Source organism: Ctenopharyngodon idella, chromosome 14 (genome assembly GCF_019924925.1).
Source record: "Ctenopharyngodon idella isolate HZGC_01 chromosome 14, HZGC01, whole genome shotgun sequence".
NCBI lineage: Eukaryota > Metazoa > Chordata > Actinopteri > Cypriniformes > Xenocyprididae > Ctenopharyngodon > Ctenopharyngodon idella.
Genome location: NC_067233.1, coordinates 22,637,145 through 22,654,435, shown reverse-complemented (window position 1 = coordinate 22,654,435; position 17,291 = coordinate 22,637,145). Strand labels below are relative to the sequence as shown.

Here is a 17,291-nt window from a genome sequence, read left to right as displayed (position 1 = left end):
TTTTTCACGCGACCGCAGACTGAGTCTGTACTGTCCGCCCACTTTGAACATTTTGGCGGACATGAATCAAAATTTTTACCTTTTTTCAATAATTATTTTCAGGCAGACTCAAGAAAATCTTTTGGCACTGGTTTGGTTCCGATCGGGCAAATAACCTAGGACTAGTTCGCAAAAGTTGGTTTTTCAAAAAATCCAAAATACCCGAAAATTTCACCAGGGCGACCATCAAATCCAAGACATGTGTTTTGCTCATCTTGAGCCAAGGAAACGGTTTAGGAGTTATAAGCGATTTCATACTTTTGATCGCTGTAGCGCTCCCATCAGGCCGATTGGGGTGAGGCTTGGTGACGTTGTAGTTTTAAAGCTGAAATAAAGTTAATATGCCAAATACATTTATAATATGGGGTAAATAAACAGGGGGTAAAGAGAAAGTCACATGATAAATCAGAGCTCATCAAGCAGTTTTCTAAAAGCGGCTGTAAATACTGTAAACTTACATGAAATGTCCAATTAGATCTTTTACAGTTTTTACGTATAGAGTATAAGGTAACTTATCATTAACCAATTAACAGGTTTTTACTGTCAAAATTAGGATCATTTTTACAGTGTATGATCTGGTAATCACAGAACCAGATGCTCTGTTTCAGACAAAATATATACACTATACTGCAGTTGTTATAAGATTCCTTACACTATAGAAAATATTTATCAGTGACAGGGACAGAAAATAACATATTTGTGCAATGAGATAAGTCAATGAGATGAGTGGCTGAATCTGTGTGAAAAATGAGTGTCTGTGCAATGAGAGGGAGATTAACTTTGGCAGGTTAACTTCTGGTCAGGGTTAGTTACTTCCAGAGAAGAAAATGTTCCTTTCTCTTATCCGGGGTGAAGAATGCATCTTATAATGGTCTTTTGAATCCTTCCTGCTGAATAATTCATAAAATTCACAGCTGCCTCATTTAGTATAGCCTATATTCTGATGATTTTTAAAATTGTACCATAATGAATGCCTAGGGAATGGAGTAATTAAGTTCTTCTTGAACTTCTGCCCCGACACTTAGACAGTATAATATCTATAGAAAATGTTCATGGACCTATCATCTGCAAATGCTTTTGTTTTTATGTATTAAAAAAAAAAGAAAATAAGCACATATTCACAGAAAACCAGAGTTTGTTAAATGTGAGCATGTGTTGAAGTGACAAAAAGCTCAATTTCTCCATTTGAAAAACATTTAAGTGCGGTCATCACAAAGATATAAAGTCTTGTTTTCTGAAATAATTGACTAAATTAAAGACAAATATCTGTCTGTGCACAGTATTTTTGTCTTTTTTTCCAGTACAAATATCTAAAGATTCTTAAATCGAGATACATTTACTTGATAAGCAAAATGACAAAATGAAAAATGTATCAAATTGAAGTGACTTTATGCTTAAAACAAGATCAAAAATCTGCCAATGGGTTCCCTTTGAATTAAGATTTTTTTTCTGACCCCATTGGTAGATATTTTATGTTGTTTTAAGCCCAAATACACTTAATTTTGATGATAATATCTGAAGTCATTTTGCTTCTACAGTAAATGTATCTTGATTTAAGAATGTTTAGATATTTGTACTGGAAAACAAGACAAAAATACTGAGGCCATTTCTGAAGTTTTATGCTTTTTTTACTCAATTGGCAGATATTTGTTCTTGTTTTAAAGCATAAACTCTTGCTTTTCACGTAAATGTATCTTGAAGAATGTTTAGATGGAAAACAAGTAAATAATGAGTAAGAAAATCATTTTATAGTGCATGTATTATGTCATAATGATGTGCTAACTGTGTATTATCCCACTTTTCACTTATAAAATAAATGACATGACATACTGATTTGAGCTGAAATGGTTTTATTATGTGAGAAGTAAGAGTGAGGAGTGATACGAGAGACATGATCCGTGGCAGAAAGTGTGTGTCTCTTTTTGCATGTTTGTGCATGTGTTTATTTTTCCAATGTTCAAACATCCTGACGTCCCTCTGTTCTCCGCGGGCACTTCCACGATGCCCACTCAGAAAACTCACAGCGCTGCCAGACTGATGAATCAGAGCCCCTCCAGAGACACTTCACTCAGTTTTACATGTACATGCATAAATAAACACATGCAAGAATTGCACAGACACACAAAAAAAATTACAGTTTGTTTACTTAGGAAACATGTTTTTCCATGTACAAAAAATGTTGAGGCAGCCATTCTACATCATTTTTCACACAAAGAGTCGAGTTCAGATGTAAAAATCCCATCCATTTTCTATGTAGTTGCTCTGCAGTTGTTGGTAGCAGGTTCGTGACTGGAGAACTGTGATGGAGATGAGCTTGAGAGTGTCTCCAGCTGCCTGTAGGTCTTCTTTCTCATGCTGGACAGGTTTAGCTCCATCTGTTAACCATCAGACCACAAGACAAAGCCAGCTGACCCAGTCACAGGGAGAGTTTGATGGTTAGTCGCGCTCTAGAGTCATAAACGAGCTCTTCACTCTTAACATATTTAACCCTGGGTCATTCTAAACCCTGGGTAAACAGAATCCTGGGTTACATTTCACATTGCGCATTCAGACCTTCAGACTGACGGCAGAAGGTCTGGACTCCATCGCAGCTTCCATTGGCTAAACACTGCCCAGGGGCCATTGATTGCTATAAAAAACAACCAATCACAGTTTGTTTTGTATAGCGTCATGTTTAGGGGCATGAAAATGTAACATCGATGTTCACATACTTCACATACTTTTGAAAACCCGACGTTTAGTTGATCCTGAAAAACGCTCATTGTCGCAGTTGTAAACACGATGGCTTTCTTTTTCCATGAGGGGGTTTGGCCTCTCTGACGGCTTTGTTTCCAGGTGGACAGTAAAAGAATGTGCCACACACGTCTCCTGGAAATCCTGTAGAATTCAACTAATCAGATGACGACTTTGAAACTCCCGAAGTGTTTCCCATTTTGTTTGCCATATGCATCAGACGTTCAGCCAAAGATCCGTGGGCGTGACGTCTAAGCCGCTGTTTCACACCGTACATTCCTAAACCCTGGGTTAACGTTATTATTTGCATATACTGTGTCAGTCTCACTGATTGGACAAACGCCACATGCGATCTGTTTATGTAAAGAGCATTGCTTTCTCGTATTTAAGGGTATATTGCCGACTGTATTATCAAGTTTATAGTGAATGGACTTTTTGGATTATAAAGGCAAGGTCTCTTCTTCACTCCAATTGTCACATTTTGTGTCACCATTTGACATTTTACCCCTCAAACCGTGAAGCCTACTGTTTATAGGCTACAACACGCGGTGACTGTTCAAATCATATGATAATGAGGCACACGATTGGCTCTCGGTTAAGCATCTAACCTTAATTACACCACATCGTTTCACACTACACGTTTGGCTCTATAATGCGAAGTTAACGCCTCAAAAGCACCTCTAATCCTCCTCCGGAGCAGGGTTTCATAACCCCAGGTGCTAAACTGCTTCTAAATTACAGGTATGACAATTCCTTTTTTAAAGCGGGGGTTGAGCGCAGTGTGAAAAGCCCTAATGTGTAAAAGAGGTTATATTTCAAATCTGAATGTCTGACTTGTGTGCGTAGGAAAGAAAGTGTTTTGAATCAGTAAAAAAAAGTATAGAAAAACTATGAAGAAAAGTTCATTTCCTTATTAGTGAAACAAAATGTCTGGATGTTATTTTCTTCCTTGAAGTCTTACGTGAGTGAATTCATGTTCAAAACAGAAGAACATTTTGTTGTCTTATCTATGGACGAATAAGAAAAGCTGGCCTTGAGTTAGTCAGAAACTGTTTTGTGACCCAGAAATCCAATAGGTGGACTCCAAAAGCAAGGTGCTAATTCATCACAGTCTGTTGTGGAATCTGATGTTCCTGTGTGTCTGTGTTGGGGTATATGATATTTTTACAAGTAGCAGGTTACATTGAGCTGCTGATTATCAGTAGAAGGCCTTTGCTATGTTTCACCCGTTTCACTTGAAAAGGGCCTCGCAACAGAAGGGGCCTCTGCTGCTGCTCGAAAAAGAGTCCCGCCATCACGCCGCGGACACACCAGGGGTGGAAATTAACGGGGGCTCGGGGCAAAGATGCCACCAAAATTAATAACAATGCCCCCAAAATTCAAAATATGAGGCAAAATGTCCCTGTATGAGTTCTTGTTTTTAATATTTATAACAGGATATAGTTACGCAATACCACATGAGCAAGAGTACTTTTTTACAGTAGTTTTTTCCCCGAATATCAGCATGATTGCAAATGTGATATTGATTTTATACAACAGTTCAATAAACAAGAAGTTAATAGTGAATTACATTTTAGGCCCTGTTTACACCTGGTACTGAGATCACAAATGGATGATGCTAAATACAGGTGTAAATGGGGTCTAAAATGTTTTGAGCTTGTCCACTTTTGACCACTTCCAGAGGTGATTGAAAATGCATTCGACCGGATTGCTTTCATAGTGTAAACGTTCATGTGGTCGAATGCGTTCAAACAGCCACAGAAGAACTCCTACTCTTCTCTTACTGACCTAATGCATAAACATTATGGGAAGCGCGCTAGCCAGACGGGATTTAAACTTTTTCGAAAAAATCATTTTAACAAGATTATTGGACTACGTTTTCCAAGAAAATACTATTTCAGTCTTTCTACTTCCAAATTTCAGTGTGTTACTTGCCATTTCTTTGTAATTTGAGTAAAAATGTTTTCCTACACCAATTTTTTACAGAAAGTAACAAATAGTTCACCCTAAAATTACATTTCTGTCATTATTTTCTGTCATTATTCACCTGATGTCATTCCAAACCTGTATGACTTGCTTTTGTGGAGCATAAAAGAAGATCCAGTATAATGGAAGTCAATGGTCTCCACTGTTGTTTGGATCCCAGCATTCCTCAAAATGTGTTCCACAGAAGAAGGAAAGTCATACAGGTTTTGAAACATTGAAACAGAAGTTTTATTTTTTGGGTGGACTGTCCTTTAAATCATGTTTAGATTGTTACCATGGTCTAAAATTACTCATACCATGATATTTTTGTCATAACGCCCACATCTTTTGCTTCTCCAAGCACTTCCTGTTGTTAAAGTTGATCTTCCTGTGTCAACTAAATTCCCCAATCCCTCTTCTGCATGTCTTTTTCTCCAAACGACCAAGTGTGCCTTTCCTTTGTTTATCGTAGCTGTTTTTCCCCCATTATTATTGGAGTCTGGAATTGTTTTACTCCTTTTCCTCTTGTGTCTGGATCTCTCATTAGTTGTGTGGGTGTAAACATTGAGAGCGATGGAGAAGGACAGGCAGGTCAAAGGTGAATGCGACTGGTCCTAATTTCCTCTCTCATTGTTTACAGCCAATATGAGAATGACTTTTAAGACCGAGGCTCTTGAGAAAGTGAAATGAATCACGCCGACGGAGGCCAAAAGCTCAATGGGTTTTTGGGAGAGATTGAGAAAAAGCCCACGAGACCCGAACAATGTGAACATGCACTGGATGATTGCTCCCCATATAAGAGAACAAAGCTGAATCACAAAACCTAATTGAAAGTGTTGTATCTCTTTTCAAGGCAATGAAGCAGCTGATTAGAAAGATAATTGAGCTGGGAGACGAGATCTGGCGGGGGACTTTAGCGCTGTCTTGCATTTGGTAATATCGAAAACCGTAGCGCTGGCATGACGCAAAAACAGATTGCATGAGAGGGCTTCATTAGGGACTCTGTCCTTTAGCGTAAGACTCTGAGCTGTCCGTGTGCATTTGCATATTTTTCCCAAGCTGAAAACACGTTCTGCTGCCTCGCGAGTCATTGCGCTTATCCGACACATGGTCCTTTGTGTCAAAGGATTGTGCTCGATAGAGCATCTTCTAAGATCTTTGTAATCTTTAATTAATTTCTAGCATCCTTCGAGAGTGTTGTAAGTCAAGCGTTGGTTAATGAGGTGCTTTGTGCATCGTTCCAGCTACACAATATGTTTTACTTGCAGCTTAATTAGTTACAGAAGATTATTGTTTTCGACATGAAAAAAAAAATGTAATTGCAACTTTTTATCTCACAATTCAGACTTTTTTCTTGCAATTCTGAGAAAAAAGTCAGAATTGCAAGATACAAACTCAAATGTGTAAGATATAAACTTGAAAAAAGTGAGATAAAAGTTGCAATTACCATTCATTTTATTTTTTTTGTTCTGTGGCAGAAACGAAAACCACAATTTTGAGATGTAAACTCAGAATTCTGAGGAAAAAAGTCAGAATTCCATGATTTCAACTCCGAATCCCAAGGAAAAAAGTCAGAATTCCATGATTTAAACTCTGAATTCTGAGGAAAAAAGTCAGAATTCCATGATTTCAACTCTGAATTCCAAGGAAAAAAGTCAGAATTCCATGATTTCAACTCTGAATTCTGAGAAAAAAAAGTCAGAATTCTGTGATTTAAACTCTGTATTCTGAGAAAAAAAAGTCAGAATTCTGTGATTTAAACTCTGTATTCTGAGAAAAAAAGTCAGAATTCCTTGATTTAAACTCCAAATTCTGAGAAAAGAGTCAGAATTCCATGATTTAAACTCAGAATTCTGAGAAAAAAGTCAGAATTCCTTGATTTAAACTCAAGATATAATTGCAAGATAAAAAGAATTCTGAGAAAAAATGTGAGAATTGTAAGATATAAACTCACTGGAAAAAAGTGAGATAAAGTCACAATTACGGTTTTTATTTTTTTATTCCATGGCAGGAAAAAAAAAAAAAAAAAAAAAAAAAACTGAATTGTAGGATGTAAACTCTGAATTTTGAGTGAATTTCCTCAGAATTACCTCCAAAAAAAAAAAGTTGTTGCAAGACGTTAACTTGCAATTACGAGTTTATACTTTGCAATTGCTAAATATATACTCTCAGTTGTGAGACAAAAGTCTGAATTGTGAGAAATAAACTAAGAATTGTGAGAAAGTCATGATTACAGAAACAAGCTTCCATTATTAGTTATTATTTTTCACACTATAGTACTAATAAGCATTCTCACTGTTGAGAGCGAATGACGTTTCACGTCAATGAAATGAAACCTATTGCAGTCAGTAAATATTAGTCACAATACATGGAATTTTACAGAAGTATTAAAGCAGGAAATTATGTCAGATTCTGGCTGCGTTACAGAGACAATCATTTCAGAATCATTAGGGTGCACAAGTAAACTAGAGGCATTCGGAGGTCCTGTTTTTCTCATGCATCTAACCCCGTGTGGTGTGGGATTTCTAGCCCAGCACGGCTGGATTTGGGCCAAGCCCGTCCACAGAAGAAGGACATTAGACAAATTCCACAACAGATAAAAATAGAGCATTTATTGTGTCCCCACTGCCAGGTCTCAGACAATAGGCCCTCATCAGAGTCTCTCCTTTAACCCCTGAACTCTGTTTCCAGCCCTGAACTACACCAGAGACCTTGTCAGACACCATGCTGTGGTTTCTATTTGTGATTCACTGATCATGGGAAATGGGAGAATCATGACATTCTGTGATTTTTTTCTTGCTTATTTATTTACTTGTTTTTCCATTAATGTTTGGACAAATCTCACGAAAACAGGTTCACCTCAAACTTAAAAGAAGTGAGATGTTACATAAAGAAAATGAAGCTGTTTCACCATTTCACTCACTTACCTGCTTAATAATCCATTAATGTTTGGGTGAATCTCATTAAAAAAGGTTCACTCCAAAATCAAAAGATCTATCTATCCATCCATCCATCCATCCAGTACTTACTTATTTGCAGTATTACAGAACTTACTTGCAGTACTTACAGTACTTACAGTATTTACTTGCAGTACTTACTTGCAGTACTTACAGCACTTACTTAGAGTACTTACAGTACTTACTTAGAGTACTTACAGTATTTACTTGCAGTACTTACTTGCAGTACTTAGAGTACTTACAGTACTTACTTAGAGTACTTACAGTATTTACTTGCAGTACTTGCAGTACTTAGAGTATTTACAGTACTTACAGTATTTACTTACAGTACTTACTTAGAGTACTTACAGTACTTACTTGGAGTACTTATAGTACTTGCAGTACTTACAGTACTTGCAGTACTGACAGTACTTACTTGCAGTACTTACTTGCAGTACTTACAGTATTGGCAGTACTTACTTGCAGTACTTACTTACAGTACTTACAGTATTTACTTGCAGTACTTACTTGCAGTACTTACAGCACTTACTTAGAGTACTTACAGTACTTACTTAGAGTACTTACAGTACTTACAGTATTTACTTGCAGTACTTACAGTACTTACTTAGAGTACGTACAGTATTTACTTGCAGTACTTACTTGCAGTACTTAGAGTACTTACAGTACTTACAGTATTTACTTACAGTACTTACTTAGAGTACTTACAGTACTTACTTGGAGTACTTATAGTACTTGCAGTACTTACAGTACTTGCAGTACTGACAGTACTTACTTGCAGTACTTACTTGCAGTACTTACAGTACTTACTTGCAGTACTTACTTGCAGTACTTACAGTATTGGCAGTACTTACTTGCAGTACTGACTTGCAGTACTTACTTACAGTACTTACAGTACTTACTTGCAGTACTGACTTGCAGTACTTACTTACAGTACTTACAGTACTTACTTGCAGTACTGACTTGCAGTACTTACTTACAGTACTTATTTGCAGTACTTGCAGTACTTACAGCACTTACTTGCAGTACTTACTTACAGTACTTACTTGCAGTACTTACAATACTTAGAGTACTTACTTGCAGTACTTACAGTACTTACTTGCAGTATTTACAGTACTTACTTGCAGTACTTACAATACTTAGAGTACTTACTTGCAGTACTTACAGTACTTACTTGCAGTACTTACAGTACTTGCAGTAGTTACAGTACTTACTTGCAGTACTTACAGTATTTACTTGCAGTACTTACAGTACTTAAAGTACTTACTTACAGTATTTACTTGCAGTACTTACAATACTTACATTTCACTGTTTTAGGAATGTAACTTATTTATTTATTATTTGCTTTTTTGTGAATTTTTTTAATTTTTATTTTATATTCAATGTTATTTTCATTATATTAATGATTTTTTTTTTTTTTTTTTTTTTCAGATTTTATTTATTTTTGTTGTATTAATTCCCTCAATAGTCATTATCTAATACATTTTTTTAAAGAAAATCTATTTCTCATTAACATAATACATCTGGATGTTTTCACTTTTGATTGTCTTTGTTTTTTGTTTATCAAAAATGTACAGTTATTTTTAATAAATTTTATATACACAGATCATTTTAATGAATAAAAATAGTATATATTTTATTCATTTTTATTATTTGAGTTATTAGTTTTTGCATTGAAGCAATGAGAATTAAGGGGGGGGGGGGGTGTTCTTCGTTGTAATGAAATAATAAAAATAGGCTTCATTTTCTTTAAACAATTTTAATGGAATCTTTTTTCTTTTGAGGGTGAAAGCTTTAAACAAGATTCACCTATTTAGAGAAAATCCCCTCGGAAAAGCTGCTGTCCACCTGTTGGCAAGACTGGCCCCATTTCTGAGGCTCGAGAGCACAGAATGTGTGTTTGAGAGTGGATGAAGGCTGTCTCACCTTGCCTGCAGGAAACTGTTCCTGTTTGCTTCACATTGCATTATGTAGACATTTATCTGTGACACGCCGTGGCATAAAGGTTTCCTTGGGCCCGTGCAGAATGTCTAGCAGAAATTCAGTTTGAAAAAACAATAAAATAAATAAAACTCAAATCAGAATATTTAAGTCTAAGCTGTGGACAACAGCTACAAGGTGTAGATCTGAAAATATTGGATAGTAATTGCTATCCTACATTGAGTACGATCACTGAACTCACTTTAGAATAGAATCAGTGAGAATTAAGTGCTGAACTGAATGTGCTTGCAAACTCTGATGCTTAAGCAAAACCTTGAAATTTTTATGTAGACATTTCCATATGCAGTACATTATAGTAAGGATGGATCATATGAGGCCACTCTTGTCGCTCCCACACTGTTTTTGCCAGGGAGTTGAAAGGGAAGTTTGTACAGTAATTCAATACTATCCCAGCTTATACAGTAGAGACAACTAGTAGACAAGATCAAAGTAAGTCTAAATAACAAGAGATTATAACATGGAAAAAGAAATAAAGTTTCAAGTCACAATTACAAAAATAAACACACTATTTATTTAAAGAGGAGCTAAAAACAACATCAAGGGGCCTATTTTAACAATCTAAGCCCATGGTCTAAAGCGCATGTCCGAATCCACTTTTGCTAGTTTAAGGACAGGAAAAACGGTCGACGTGCCTGGCGCATGGTCTAAAAGGGTTGTCCCTATTCTCTTAATGAGTCATGGGTGTGTTTTGGGTGTAACGTGCAATAAACCAAGTCTCATCTCCCATTCCCTTTAAAAGCCAGTTGCACTCGTGCCATTCGTTATTTACATGGCGGAATTTGCAAGCGGAAAAACTGAATGCATCTATAGTGAGGAAATGATTCTGCTCGTGCGCGAGTTTAAAGCAGACCATCTACGAGAAAGGCCGGATTCCACCAAAGCATTTTTATCTTTATGCGCACAATAATAATCTTTTACACTGTAATGCTTTTATTTTTAATATTTGGCATGCTTGTGTGCTGCTGCGCGTCCCTGTGTGTGTAATAAGCAGAGTTTACACCTATAAGCGCATGTTACTAACATGCTCTTTAAATAACAAAAAAATACTGCTCCATTGGCTTTAGACCAGGTTTTTGTCGGTCAGTGGCGCAGTCTATTTCAGTTGGCTCAAAATAGCAACACGCCAACAATGCACCTGAACACACCTCGTTTTCAGATGGGCGCAAATGCATTTGCTTTTTATACAACGTGGTGCTGGACGTGAAAATTATATCTGCGCCGGGCTAAAACACTTGCGTGGCGAGGGCCCAAAGACTTTGTAAAAGGGCATAAAATGGCCTCTTTAATACATTTCAAGGGTGAGAGCAACAATAAAGCTGCAATAATGCATGTGCTGTGGAGGTGTGTGGGACGAATTACATTTGTTTATTATAAACTCTGCCAACAGTCATTCAAGCACTGTTTGTTTGCAATTTTACTCTTACAGATCTTTGGCTTGACCACTCAGCTCGAGGCCCCTGGCTGTCAGAGACCCCACTACTCCCAGTCATTAACCATGCATTGCGTTCTGGTTGATGGAGCTGATGTGAAGTACGCATTGCACTGATGCAGTTTAAGCATGAACTTTCACATGGATTATAGCAGTATTTATAGCAGGGTATTGTTAGTTTTCAGTAGGAAGTTTTGACTTTTCTTTAACCTCTTCTAGACAGCATGTTTTGTTTGTGAAGGGTTCTAGATCGTGATAAGAGTAGTTTCAGTTTAGCATCCTTTTAAGATAAATCCTCTTATGCAGCCAGTCCTGCCTGAATGTAGAAATATTCTGACTTTAGATTAAGATACAAAATATGATGGATTACAGTGTGCATTCATCAGATACTGTTATTTTAGCTGTACCGTTCTTGAATTAGAAATTAACCTTCTGTGTGTGTGTGTGTGTGTGTGTGTGTGTGTTACCAACAAGTCATTTAGGTTTCTTATAGTCAATAAGAGCCTTTAATAGAGTTATGGCAAAGGTGATTTCACTAAGCTGCTCTTAGTCACCATTGACAGCCCTTAAAAAGCCTCTGTTTCCCACAGATAGAAGAGACCAGGGTTAGTTGTATTTCCATATAATATTTCTATATAATAAAGAGGTTAGGTTTAAGTCTGTATAGACACAAACCTTAAAGTCTGGAGCACAAAAAAGCTTTACACTATTATTTCCCAGAAAAAAAGATGACCTTTTATAACAATAGGCTTTTTAGCCAAATGTAAACAATTCATGAAAAAGCAAAAATGTACAAGGTAACATACAAAAATATATCCTTTTGGCCAACAGAAATTGAAAAAATTGTAAAAATTACAACATAAAAAAATGCGACAACTTGCCCCGAACCTCCAACCTTTGACCTGAGAACACAATCCACACCTGGTTTAATTGTGTTCACCTGTTAAATTTAAACATGTACTAATTTAAGGCAGTTTTGAAGGTTTTTAGAATCAAAATACAAAGTATAATTGGCTTTTTGGCTCATAATGTCACAGTTACTGAGATATAGCCCTTGTGACAACTAGCCCCGGTCTCCTATAATAACAATATTTTCTAAATGGGAGTTTTAATACAGAATTATCAATAAAATAAACAATTCCACATATAAAGTAACATTCTTTCCACCGTTTACTAATGAGTGAAATCAATTATCAAGTACTTCCATTTAGTAAACACTACAGCAACAATAAAATTCTGTCATTTGATGTTTGTGTATGTATATAGAATTTAGAGTCTAAGCTGTATGGAAAATATACAGCACAATATCATATTTAATTTACATTTATACATTTTATGTATTTACAGGGAGTTTTGATACTGTGTAAGTCAAATATTTCTCATTTAATATATACAAACAATATGTACATCAGTGGCACCAAGAATTATTTGAACACTAGAGTCGCACTTAAAAATGTTTGAATGCCATTGCATTAGGGAAAAAAGATGGCATATTTTAAAGAAATATAGCACAGGCACATTTTGTTGAGTTTTAAATAATAAAACCTAATAGATAAAAAAAATAGATATACTGACTTTATACTTAAAATCACCAAAACACCAGTTTATTAAAAGATATTGAGTGTTTCTTCAGCTATGGGCACTTTTGGCCTTTTAGACAAACTCCCTTAAAACACTTTTCACACTCTTTTGTTTAATTTGTCTGCTAGCAGGGAACATACTGTATATATGCATCACTTCTGAACCATTTTTTCTGAAACAACAAATGTTCAATAGCATTATGTGGTGGAAATGACATTTTAAAGTCCCCCTGTGGTGAAAATCAAGTTTTTAATGTTGTTTATATGTCTATGTGGTGTTTTTAATATGCTTTAAGACAAACCACGTCATCAGTCAACACCATTGCTATTTTCTCTTTAAAACTACAGTGATCTAAAGACAGTTTCAGTTTGAAATCGCTGGTGTTTCTGACATCACAAACTACCTTGTAACCATTCACATCAACGTGGGGGCGGGCTTTAGTATATCATTAACTATGAGCGCTATGAAGTGGGAGAGTCTCAAGAGAAGGTTATCCTGGTATATTTTTCTGTTGATATGAAAAATCAGATTTAGCAATATGGCGGGTGTATGATGTTTATTACGATGTTATGATGAACTATATGCCTTTCTCCACTGACGTTCTGAGTTGTTCAAAGCGTTTTTAAAGATACTGATTTGTAGAAGACAGCTGACTCTTGAGATGGCAAACGGGAACATGGTTTGTGTAACATTAGCAACACATTATTAGCAACTAAGCAAACGGCTAATCATATTAATTACCGTTATGTGTCTGACATTGTAAAAAGCGATACCATTGTGCAGCGTTTACCTCAGTAAGTTGACCGAGTGGATCTCTGAGCTCGTGTGAATGTGTGGAGGCTGGGCTAATTAGCATATTCATAGATCCGCGCATACTAAATGATGCAAGGGTGTGGAGTTACTTGCAAGCTATTTTAAGGCATTAAGAAATTTTTTTTCACAGGGAAAAAACATTTAAATATTTCATTTTGGTGATCAAAGATTAGTTTTAAGGGGTAAGATTATTGACTAAAGGTGGACTTATTTTTGGAATAAACTCTTTAGTGTGTGAAAACTGATATAATCATAATTTCAAATAATAAATACCTGGTTATTTCTCTATTTGTTAGCTCATCATAGTTTTAAGAATGCAATATTTTATTAAATATTATGTTATGTAATATTTATTTTACATGCATTAAAAGGCATTTGAAAAGTTGCGAAAATAAATGAAGACATGATGAAAGGTTTCCAAGACTGTTGGAATGTGAGTGAGTGCCCATGGTTGAAGAAACACTTGATTGCAAATAAATAAAAAGGCCATGATATGTTTGCAGATTCCACTTGGTTTTTTGTCATTCATACATTTAAATCTTGCCTTAAGTGTCCAACTGCGAGTCTCTCAGGCGCGTCGCGTCGTCAAGCAAACGATTTTCTTAAAAGCCTTTCTGAAGTCCCTGTTGAAAATCGTGTAGATGATGGGATTCACTGAGCTGTTGCAGTATCCAATCCAGAAGAAGAGCTTGAAAAGTGCCTCGGGCGGCACGCAGGTCTCCCTGCAGATGGCCTGGAGACTGTAGGTGAAGAAAAAAGGGAACCAGCAGAGGACAAACACCCCCATGACCACCGCCAGCACGAAGGTGAAGCGTTTCTCTCGCATCTGAGCCACTTTGGTTTTGGACACGACCGCGAGCTGCTTGCTGCTCTGCTCCTGATGGGAAGCCCAGGAGATCCGGCAGGTCCTCTGCTGCGGGCAGCAGCGCGCGCCGTCCACCCGCCTGCGCTTGGAGAAGCGCGAGCTCTTTGGTTTGCTGTCCGACGTCGCGCTCTCCTCCAGGTCGATGTCATCCAGCTCCTCCTGTCCCTGGTTGCTCTCTGAGCTGTTGCTGCTCGGAGACTCCTTCTCAAACTTAGCTTTCCTCACAAAGCACGTCTCGGACTGGGAAGGCTGCCTCTCCAGACCGTTCTTAGCCACGAATACGGTGGACGAGCGCTGTTTGGCGACGCGGTAGATTTTACAGTACACCGTGATCATGATGAACCCCGGCGCGAAAAACGACACCACGCACGAGGACAGGATGTACCAGGTCTCGTCGTTTATTAAACACACATTCTCGTTGTGTTTGGTCATGATGAGGGGTGGGAATGAGATGACGGCTGAAATGACCCACACCACCGCGATCATGGACTTGATGCGCTTCGGCGTTCTCTTCAAGTTGTAGCTCACCGCCTTGGTGACGGACCAGTACCTATCCAAGCTGATGGCGCACAGGTGCACGATGGACGACGTGCAGAACAGAACATCCAGAGCCAGGTAAAACGCGCACCAGGTGCTGCCGAAGAACCAGTATCCCATGATCTCGTTGGCGAGTGAAAACGGGATCACTAGCGTGGCCACGAGGATGTCCGCGCACGCGAGCGACACGAGGAAGAGGTTCTGTGGCGCGCGGAGCGCGCGGCTGGTCAAAACCGCCACGATGACCAGAACGTTCCCAACAATGGTGACCAGGATGATGATGGAGACCACGAGGATGATGAACGCGGCGGCCGTCTCCGTGTACGGCCACGGGCTTGAGGTGATGTTGACGCTGGCATCCTCCTCCGTTGCATTGGACTGAGTTACATCCATGCTGAGTCCATCTTTCTGACAGTCAGGTTAGTGTTTCCAGTTAGGTGGTGTCACCGATGCACTGACACAGTGACACAAGAAAAACTTGAGCTGTCAGTGCGCTCTGCTGACGAGATCGTCTCATGCTTGCAAGGTAAAAGCTGTTCATCGTGCACGCAAAGACTTTTAAATATCTCTAACGGTTTCGGTGCGAACAAACTCACGCGCGAAATAGAATTCCAGAATAGTTGCGCGCGCTCTGTCAGATGCGCTCCAGAGAGGCGCACGCAGCTCTCCACTCACGCGCTCCACACCGGACTGAGCGCTGAGATGTGTGAGCTCGAGCTGGAGCCAGTCACATGACGTCATGATGGAGTCCAACCCATCCCTAAACACACACACACACACACACATTCCCCTGGCTAAGTTTCACATAAGTGCAAATTCTACAATTATAAATCAAATTTTAATGCGTTTCTTAACGAATTTTGCCCATTAGCCTTTTCCCTCCTTTTTATGTTGTTTACTTCTGATATTATTTATTTATTTCGGTTCAATATTCTTACCCCTCTGGCTGTTGGTGCTGCTTTTTTTCTGTACCTATTGCTGTTTATTACTCTAGTGTATTGTGTTTATATTTGTTCTTTCATTAATAATTAAATAAATAAACTCACACGCATAGATGAAGAGAGAGAAACATAATGTTTGTCAAACTTTTCTTGTAGTTTCTCAGCATCAGTCGTAACCTCATCCTCTGCACTGTTTTCTTAGATAGTCCCATGTGATTTTTATGTTTGTTTGAGTTTTGATTTCTGTCTCATTTTATGAAACTGGTGCCATTTGTGTGTAAAAATAACTTAGCAATAAATAGCTGATACAGCTTTTATAGACAACACAACATCCAGTGATTTTGTTTGATTTTCATGTTTTTTTTCCCTTTCTCCTTCATCATGATGAAGACATTTTTTTGCCCCGTCTCCTGGGTTTTCAGGTTTAGTAAATTCTGATAATAGCAAAATATGTCTATTTAGTTATGTAATGCATTGTTAAAAATACATTAGGTTGTAACTCAACACAGTTGCAGTTTTATTTTACTTTTATTTAAGTAATGAGCTATGTAGGGACTACGGCTAGTAAGGACTACAACGAGATTCTTCCTGGGGTGGTGACATCACCAACCCCAAAAATTTACATAAACTCCACCCCCAAGAACACACAACAAAGGGGGCGGGGCCATGTTGGGCTGCTTTAGAGAAGAGGAAGAGTTGTTGTAGTAGAGTGTTGTTGTCATGCCGTCATTTTACGCCGGACTGTTTCACAAACGAGGATCAATTCAACGCTGGATTCGCACAAAAAATTAACATGACGGCACATGCTAGTGGATGAGTTGAATCAACTCCACAGCAACTACATAAATTTATCCACTAACCATTCAGAAACGTCCAGTTTCATTCTAAAAGTTGTAACTTTTTCCTGAGTCTCTCCATCAGTGTCGACTCCGGTTTGAACAATGTAAGGCTGAACACCGTTACTGACAATCCTCATTTTGGCTGCGTGAGATTCTCCAGCTTTGTTGTTGTTGAACAACCGAAGCGCGAGCTGTTAAAGCTCCGCCCTCTTCTGGAAAGGGGGCTGGGAGCAGCAGCTCATTTGCATTTAAAGGGACACACACAAAAAGGGTGTGTTTTTGCTCACAGCCAAACAGGGGCAAATTTGACAAGCTATAATAAATGATCTGTGGGGGATTTTGAGCTGAAACTTCACAGACACATTCTGGGGACACCAGAGACTTATATTACATCATGTAAAAGGGGCATTATAGGTGCCCTTTCAGAAATGTACTTTAAAATGTACCTTATCAAACTAGGCACCTGTTTCTATTCTAAATCTCAACACTGACTGGCCTTTAAAATCAGGCCACAGTTCTGCTGAGCTCAGACATTGTTTGACCTAAATAGAAAATAAAATTGTCCTGGTTATGAACACAATGGACAGTTTTGTA

General features: G+C 38.0%; 1 protein-coding gene across 1 annotated transcript; it reads right to left on the bottom strand.

Annotated features, from left to right (window-relative positions):
- Positions 1 to 11,604: 11,604 nt before the first annotated feature.
- adra2da (adrenergic, alpha-2D-, receptor a) lies at positions 11,605 to 15,637 on the bottom strand. Its single transcript, XM_051859980.1, has one exon. The coding sequence runs from the start codon at positions 15,308 to 15,310 to the stop codon at positions 14,084 to 14,086; it is 1,227 nt and encodes a 408-aa protein (XP_051715940.1). The 5' UTR covers positions 15,311 to 15,637; the 3' UTR covers positions 11,605 to 14,083.
- Positions 15,638 to 17,291: the final 1,654 nt, after the last annotated feature.

Bases quoted from the DNA above. Each gene is read 5' to 3' on its own strand.
- adra2da (XM_051859980.1), bottom strand. From the start codon at position 15,310: ATGGATGTAACTCAGTCCAATGCAACGGAGGAGGATGCCAGCGTCAAC.